We start from the raw sequence: 8,534 nt of genomic DNA, 5'->3' as shown, positions 1-8,534 counted from the left end.
TTTATTTTATTTTTTGTGGGAAAGAATTGGAACAATATTGGTTATGGTACAGGGAAGCTCTTTTAAAAAATATTTTACAATATGCGGAACGTATGATTGAGCGTTATTTTTACTACAAACTACTATAAGCAAACTATATCCATTGAAGTTGATGAAATCTATGATTTTGTATTCCAACGTAGCTAGAACATTCAGGTAGATTGTTTTGCTCGCCAAAAGTGGATGATATTTTAACCGTATCCAATAATGTAGCATGAAATATTTGTTCGAAAAAATCGCTCTTTTTGAATGGTAAACATGCTTAACAGCCCTTTCCCCATATGGTACTTTAACAGATAATCATAATACAGATTGTTAATATGGTCTGTGTTATTGTACATATACTGTTCACTTTACAATAAACGATAACGTTTAGAGACAATATAGAATATTCTCTATATATTGTAATTGATTATGCGGGAATATATAGAGAATATTCTATATTGTCTCTAAACGTTATCGTTTATTGTAAAGTGAACAGTATATGTACAATAACACAGACCATATTAACAATCTGTATTATGATTATCTGTTAAAGTACCATATGGGGAAAGGGCTGTTAAGCATGTTTACCATTCAAAAAGAGCGATTTTTTCGAACAAATATTTCATGCTACATTATTGGATACGGTTAAAATATCATCCACTTTTGGCGAGCAAAACAATCTACCTGAATGTTCTAGCTACGTTGGAATACAAAATCATAGATTTCATCAACTTCAATGGATATAGTTTGCTTATAGTAGTTTGTAGTAAAAATAACGCTCAATCATACGTTCCGCATATTGTAAAATATTTTTTAAAAGAGCTTCCCTGTACCATAACCAATATTGTTCCAATTCTTTCCCACAAAAAATAAAATAAAATTAAAAAATTAAAATGTTGATGTTTTTATTTTTTATTTCTGATATTATACATGGATTGAGTGCAATATCTCTACTCTGATATCAGTTCTTTCTGCACTGATGAGGAAAAAAACATGCAGATCTTCATTGTTCAGCCTTTCAGCAGATTTTTTTTCCGCTCTCCGCTCAGCAGAGATCTTTGTGTTACGAGCGCCAACTAGTGCTCCGAACACATCACTCCCCTATAAAAACTCTGTCAAATGCGCTGTCATCTGTGACAGTGGAAACGTTTTGGTAGTATGTAAGAAGAAGAAATCGAAGTAGAAAAGGTGGTGATTCGCATTGCAATTTGTCTAGCTAAAGCTCCATTTCACGCTTAAAGACGAGTGAATTAATTATATCCATATAATTACGTTGGTTTATATTCGAAGGTATTACATGAATTATTTAGAACTATCATTGGAATATTATGTAACAATAATTTGTATATCTAGCCAGGCTAATTACTCCTACTACTGTACTCCACGTTGGTTGCCTTCTGCAACAGATAAAAGCATCGATCGGTAAGAATATTTAAATTACCACCCAAAGGGGAAACTAACTTTAAATTCTACTATCAGTATACTCGCAGTAATTCAGCATAAAGATAGTGATCAAGCAATCAGGCGTTTAAACATAAAAACTAAACGGTAAGGTAACAAAAAGTGCACTAGAATGCACCCATTTAATTCTAACCTCAAACCGTTATAGATCGCTTCTATTTATTTGCTGATACGACATTTTTACTTAGTTGTGTGACGGCCGATCACTTACAGTAAGTTTAACGTAAAACAAACCTGGCTTGTATTAACCTTTGCTTATTTTAGGAATTTCACCATTGTTCCAAAAGAATAAATTATAAATCGAACTACATCGCTGTCTCATAACATCATTTAAAATTCTGTAATGGCGAGTACCGGATCGCAAGAAGGCAAACAAAACGAAAAGGATACGGCTTTGCCGGGTGTCACCTTTGGAAGAGTAGAGTGGATAGGCTCCGAACAAGCCGTGGATAACATCGTAGCAGAAAACTTGCCCGCAACATCATGTGCGCCAAACGTTAGCGCTTCAGGACAAAAGAAACTCGGCACAAGGCCCAAGAAAGTCGTTTGTCCAAAGTCAACTACAAGTAGAACTTCTAAACGGAACCCACTCCGAACAGTTCGAAAACGTACAGACCACCACTGTGGAACATGTAACGAACGGGACTCTAGCAAAATGGTTTTATGTGACAAGTGCGAAGTGTGGCATCATTTCTCTTGTGTTGGAGTTACCAGTAACGTAGCCGATCGGAGCACTTGGATATGTTCAACATGTGATACTACGACGATTCAAACGGAACCTACTACCTCTTCGAACAGGAAACAATCCATCGGGAATCTTCACCACGGAATCGATTCAGAGCAAAGAGTAGCTATTACGCTAAGTGATCGCAATGCTGGCAACAAGAACAACGAGCGACATGAGACTAACTCCGTGGCTCGAATGTCTGTGAGTCAGACTAGCTCTCGAAGCGAGTCCAGGCGGACGAAGGAACTACGCTTGCAAAAGCTTAAAGAGCTAACCGAACTGCAGCAAAAGTACATCGAACAAAAGTATGCCATTCTAGAGGAACCAGAAACGGAAGGAAGTGAGTTCAACGATGCTCGCTCCATTGACAAAATGTCAAACATCGAGCAATGGATGAGGAAGACCAATATTACGGGAAATGGTGAGTCGGGATCAGTAGAACAAGATGACTGCTTTGAAGAAGACACAATGCGCCCTCACCTCATCGAAAAACATCCAATTGCGAAATTTGAAGGTATAACCGCGAAAAGTAGTCGACAGCAGAGCAATTTTGCTCCTGGGCGAAGCACGCACAGAAGGCTACTCGGTGATTTCAATCCAGAACAACGCTCAACTCCATTGGCAACATCAGACATCCAACGAATTTCTAACTACGATCCCAACGAAGTATGCTTTCTCAATAGAAGTCAAATAGCTGCTCGACAAGCTATTAACAAAGAGCTACCTGAGTTCGACGGGAGTCCCGAAGACTGGCCATTGTTTTTATCCACCTATCATTCGTCCACCCGGATGTGCGGGTTCACTAACGAGGAGAATATGTTGAGGCTGCGCAAATGTCTTAGAGGGAAAGCCCTGGAGGCTGTACGAAGTAGATTGCTGCATGAAAATAATGTTACAGGCGTGATATCAACACTGAAAATGATATTCGGAAGACCGGAAACCATTATACACGCGATGATCGCTAGGATTAGGACTCTGACCCCTCCAAACATCGACCAATTAGAAACCATCGTAAATTTTGCCTTGACTGTGGAGAACCTATGCGCCAACATTGAAGCCTGCGGTGTTCCCGACTTCGTTTATAATGCATCTTTACGAATCGAAATGATTCAAAAGCTTCCTTCTGTGTTGAAACTTCAGTGGGCTAATCATACTAGAACAGTAGCGAGTCCAACGCTGCTGGATTTCAGCAATTGGTTGCACGGCTTAGCAGAAGATGCGAGTGCAGTTATGGTAACAGCATCGATCCCCAAAACTCGACGGGAGAAAAAGGAAGGTTTTCTGTATCACCACGAGGAAAATAGCGAGGATGAATATTCACCAGAAACTGAGAAGTTCACAGCCTTTACTCATCAAGAAACAAACCAGCCCAGAGTAAAGCCTTGTGTTGCCTGCTCCGGAGGTTGTATTACGGTTACAAAATGTCCAACATTTATCGCACTAGACCACGATTCGAAGTGGAAAACAGTTAAGGAGAAAAAACTGTGTAGCAAATGCCTCAAGAAACACAACGGATCATGTAGACAACAAAAGCAGTGTGGACATAATGGATGCACTCGCTTACACCACAATTTGTTGCATAAGCCAGATAACCCTCCGAAGGATTCTTCTACGAATACGGCAACAGAATATAGCTGTAATGTCAATCAAAGACTTGGCAGTGGTGTATTATTTAGAATAATACCTGTCGTTCTATATGGCCCTAAAAAATCGTTGAACACCTTCGCATTTATTGATGATGGGTCTGAGCTCACCTTGATGGAAGACCAGATAGCTAAAGAGTTAGACCTAGATGGACCCACTCAGGGCCTTTGTCTAAGATGGACCAGCGGGACCCAACGAAATGAAGCCGCGTCGCGGAAAATCAGTCTTGACATCTCCGGAACAGATGAACATTCGAAACGATATCGAGTAGCAAATGTCAGAACCGTCGAGTCTTTGCAAATAAGGCCTCAAACTCTGGATATAATGGAAATGAGGAAAAAATTCAAACATCTCCAAAATATTCCCATTCAATCTTACGAGAATGCATGTCCCAGGATTATCATAGGTCTAGAACACGCTAAACTTGGACATCCGTTCAAAAGTCGTGAAGGCAATTTAGATGAGCCGATCGCGGTTAAATCGTGTCTAGGATGGACAGTCTACGGAAAGTGCTCTAAAAATCTGGGTACCACACTCTACGTGAACCAACATTCACTCCTGAAGTGCCCTTGCGAAAAAACTAACGATGAAGACCTCAACTTACTGATGAGAAACTTCTTCGCTATTGACAACTTAGGTCTAAATAAATCAAATAACGTTATAATGTCACGAGAAGATCAACGAGCTATTACGCTGCTGAAAAACCACACCTTTCAAAACGGTCGATACGAAGTGACCCTGTTGTGGAAATATGATCATGCTCGTTTACCAGACAGCAAGTCCATGGCACTTAGTCGATGGAAATGCCTGCAACGGCGATTGCAAAAAGATTCCCACCTATCCAAGCTACTTGAAGAAAAGATGAACGATTACGTCGCGAAAGGGTACGCCCGTCAGCTTTCTTCTGAAGAGTTAGTAGAAGATCACCCCAGAATTTGGTATCTACCTGTATTCCCTATAACCAATCCAAATAAGCCCGGGAAAACCAGACTTGTATGGGATGCCGCAGCTAAGGCGCATGGAATCTCGTTAAATTCTTTACTCCTGAAGGGTCCCGACCTACTGACGTCGCTGTTTTCCGTGCTTTTAAAATTCAGAGAATCTAAGATAGCCGTCTGCGGAGACATCCGCGAGATGTACCACCAGGTACTCATACGGAAAGAGGATCAACAATGTCAACGCTTTTTCTGGGGAAAGAACGACGAAACCAATATGCCATTAACTTATATAATGCAAGTTATGACGTTTGGAGCATGCTCTTCTCCTTGTACCGCTCAATTCATAAAGAATCACAATGCAGAACAATTCATGCACAAGCACCCTGCTGCAACGTCAGCAATAATAAACAATCATTACGTGGATGATATGCTTATCAGCACGGAAACCGAAGAAGAAGCAATAAATTTGGCCAAAGCCGTTAAAATAATTCATAGCAACGCTGGGTTCGAACTAAGAAACTTCAAATCTAATTCAAGCAATGTAACCGACGCTCTCGAAGGCCAATCGAAGTCAAACGAGATGAGCGAAAAGGATATGAACGTCGGTAGAGAAAGTAGTTCGGAAAAAGTCCTCGGCATGTGGTGGAACACGACGACAGATTGCTTCATGTTTAAGATGTCACCAAGCATTGACTCGGACATTCTCTCCGGAACCCGGAAGCCAACCAAGCGTGAAGTTCTTCGCTTCCTGATGCAAATATTCGATCCATTAGGACTTATTGGACACCTTTTGATGTTTCTCAAGTGTCTTTTGCAAGAAATTTGGAGAACATCTGTAGACTGGGACGATGTTATACAGGACAATGAATATCAGAAGTGGAAAAGATGGCTTGAGGTATTTCCCGCAGTGACAACAGTTTCAATTCCTCGTTGTTATCGCAACCTTTGTACTATGGATTTCAGCACCGAAGTGCAAATGCACACCTTCGTCGATGCCAGTGAGAATGGCATGGCCGCCGCAGTTTATTTGAGATTTGCAAATAATGGCATAACAGAGTGCGCGTTACTGAGTACCAAAACCAGAGTGGCTCCGTTAAAGTTCTTGTCAATACCCCGTTCCGAGCTTCAAGCCAGCGTACTTGGGGCAAGACTGGCGAATTCAGTAAAAGAATCAATTTCAATAAAGCTAAGCAAGCGCTATTTTTGGACAGATTCCCGAACTGTCTTGAGTTGGTTATCTTCGGACCATCGTAAGTACAGCCAGTTTGTTTCACACCGAGTCAGCGACATATTGGAATCAACTACACTATCCGAATGGCACTGGATCCCATCCAAGTTGAACGTGGCAGACGATGGTACCAAATGGAAGAACCTTCCAGATCTCAGTAAAACCAGCAGATGGTTCTGCGGTCCAGATTTCCTGCTGCTTCCGGAATCTGAATGGCCACTTCCGGAAGAACCATTGATCTCTACAGACATTGAAATGCGGCCCCACATACTTAGTCATAGTCTACCCCTGCCAGCTCTAATTCCGGTCGAAAACTTTTCCTTGTGGAAAACTTTGCTTCGTAAAACAGCCTACGCGCTTCGATATATTTATAATGCACAGAGACTGGCACAAAAGCAACCCATCCTCTCTGGACCCCTACAATCTGCTGATTTGTGCAAGGCAGAGCAGTATCTGTTCCGATACGCTCAAAGAGAGGCTTATCCTGACGAAATTGCGTTATTAAGTGCCAAAACACCCCATGAGAAGAAAAACTGTATTCCTAAAAATAGCCCATTGTACAAACTATGTACCTTCCTTGATGAAAATTCCGTTCTTAGGATGCAAGGCCGTATATCGTCATGTCAGTATGCTCCGCCAGATGCACAAAATCCTATTATTCTCCCGCGTAACCATCATATTACGAAACTCGTAGTTGCGAGCTTCCATCATCGATATAATCATCAGAACCACGAAACGATTATTAATGAAATTCGACAACGCTATCATGTGCCAAAATTGCGGTCAGCTTATAAGAACATACGTTCAAATTGTCAAACCTGTAAGAATCTACGAGCACGGCCTCAGCCCCCTTTGATGAGCGAGCTCCCTGTTGGTCGACTAGCCGCCTTTTCGCGCCCTTTTTCGCATATGGGTCTCGACTACTTTGGACCCATGATAGTAGTCAACGGTCGCAAGCAGGAGAAACGATGGGGGGTACTGGCCACATGTCTCACTATAAGGGCCATACACCTACAGGTGGTACACACACTAACTACCAATTCATGTATTTTAGCAATACGAAACATCATGGCAAGAAGAGGAGTTCCCGTTTGCATCTACAGTGATCGAGGCACTAATTTCATAGGTGCCGACCGAGAACTTAAATCACTACTCAAGGCGGTGGATCAGAACAAGCTTATGGAGGAATTCGTTTCTCCCCATACTCAATGGAACTTCAACCCCCCGGCCGCCCCTCATATGGGAGGAGCGTGGGAGAGGCTTATACGAACAGTGAAGAACAATCTCGTCAAACTCAACCCAAACCACCGACCAAACGACGAGATTCTAGAAAACATGCTGATCGAAATCGAAAATGTCGTTAATTCTCGACCACTTACACACGTGGCTATTGAAGATGAAAACTTTCCTGCCTTAACCCCCAATCATTTTCTATTGGGGTCGTCAAATGGCTTAAAGCCCTGGGTTGCCTTTGACGACAGCTCATTGGCGGTTCGAAGATCGTGGCAGTTCTCACAGATCATGGCCAACACATTCTGGCGCCAATGGGTGCACGATTATCTCCCAACTTTAACACGAAGGACTAAATGGTTCAACGATGCAAAGCAGATTGAGGTCGGGGATATTGCGGTTATTGTAGATCCAAATCTACCACGGAACTGTTGGCCCAAAGGACGCATCATTTCTACGCATCTCTCACCTGACGGTCGTGTTAGATGGGCAACCATACAAACTGCCAGTGGTATATATGACAGACCGGCGACGAAACTAGCTGTGTTGGACGTTGGCGTAAGCAAAGTCGTACCACAAGCGAGCAGCTTGTGCACTTCGAGGGGGACTGTTACGAGCGCCAACTAGTGCTCCGAACACATCACTCCCCTATAAAAACTCTGTCAAATGCGCTGTCATCTGTGACAGTGGAAACGTTTTGGTAGTATGTAAGAAGAAGAAATCGAAGTAGAAAAGGTGGTGATTCGCATTGCAATTTGTCTAGCTAAAGCTCCATTTCACGCTTAAAGACGAGTGAATTAATTATATCCATATAATTACGTTGGTTTATATTCGAAGGTATTACATGAATTATTTAGAACTATCATTGGAATATTATGTAACAATAATTTGTATATCTAGCCAGGCTAATTACTCCTACTACTGTACTCCACGTTGGTTGCCTTCTGCAACAGATAAAAGCATCGATCGGTAAGAATATTTAAATTACCACCCAAAGGGGAAACTAACTTTAAATTCTACTATCAGTATACTCGCAGTAATTCAGCATAAAGATAGTGATCAAGCAATCAGGCGTTTAAACATAAAAACTAAACGGTAAGGTAACAAAAAGTGCACTAGAATGCACCCATTTAATTCTAACCTCAAACCGTTATAGATCGCTTCTATTTATTTGCTGATACGACATTTTTACTTAGTTGTGTGACGGCCGATCACTTACAGTAAGTTTAACGTAAAACAAACCTGGCTTGTATTAACCTTTGCTTATTTTAGGAATTTCACC

The 8,534-nt window shown here is 41.6% G+C and overlaps 1 protein-coding gene across 1 annotated transcript; it reads left to right on the top strand.

Annotated features, from left to right (window-relative positions):
- The first annotated feature begins 1,828 nt into the window (after positions 1 to 1,828).
- Positions 1,829 to 7,879, top strand: LOC129752009 (uncharacterized). The gene has a single exon (XM_055747801.1). The coding sequence runs from the start codon at positions 1,829 to 1,831 to the stop codon at positions 7,877 to 7,879; it is 6,051 nt and encodes a 2,016-aa protein (XP_055603776.1).
- Positions 7,880 to 8,534: the final 655 nt, after the last annotated feature.

Source organism: Uranotaenia lowii, chromosome 3 (assembly GCF_029784155.1).
Source record: "Uranotaenia lowii strain MFRU-FL chromosome 3, ASM2978415v1, whole genome shotgun sequence".
In the NCBI taxonomy this organism is placed as follows: Eukaryota; Metazoa; Arthropoda; class Insecta; order Diptera; family Culicidae; genus Uranotaenia; species Uranotaenia lowii.
The sequence above is the reverse complement of the archived record's forward strand: the minus strand, read 5'-3'. Positions and strand labels throughout refer to the sequence as shown.

Bases quoted from the DNA above. Each gene is read 5' to 3' on its own strand.
- LOC129752009 (XM_055747801.1), top strand. From the start codon at position 1,829: ATGGCGAGTACCGGATCGCAAGAAGGCAAACAAAACGAAAAGGATACG.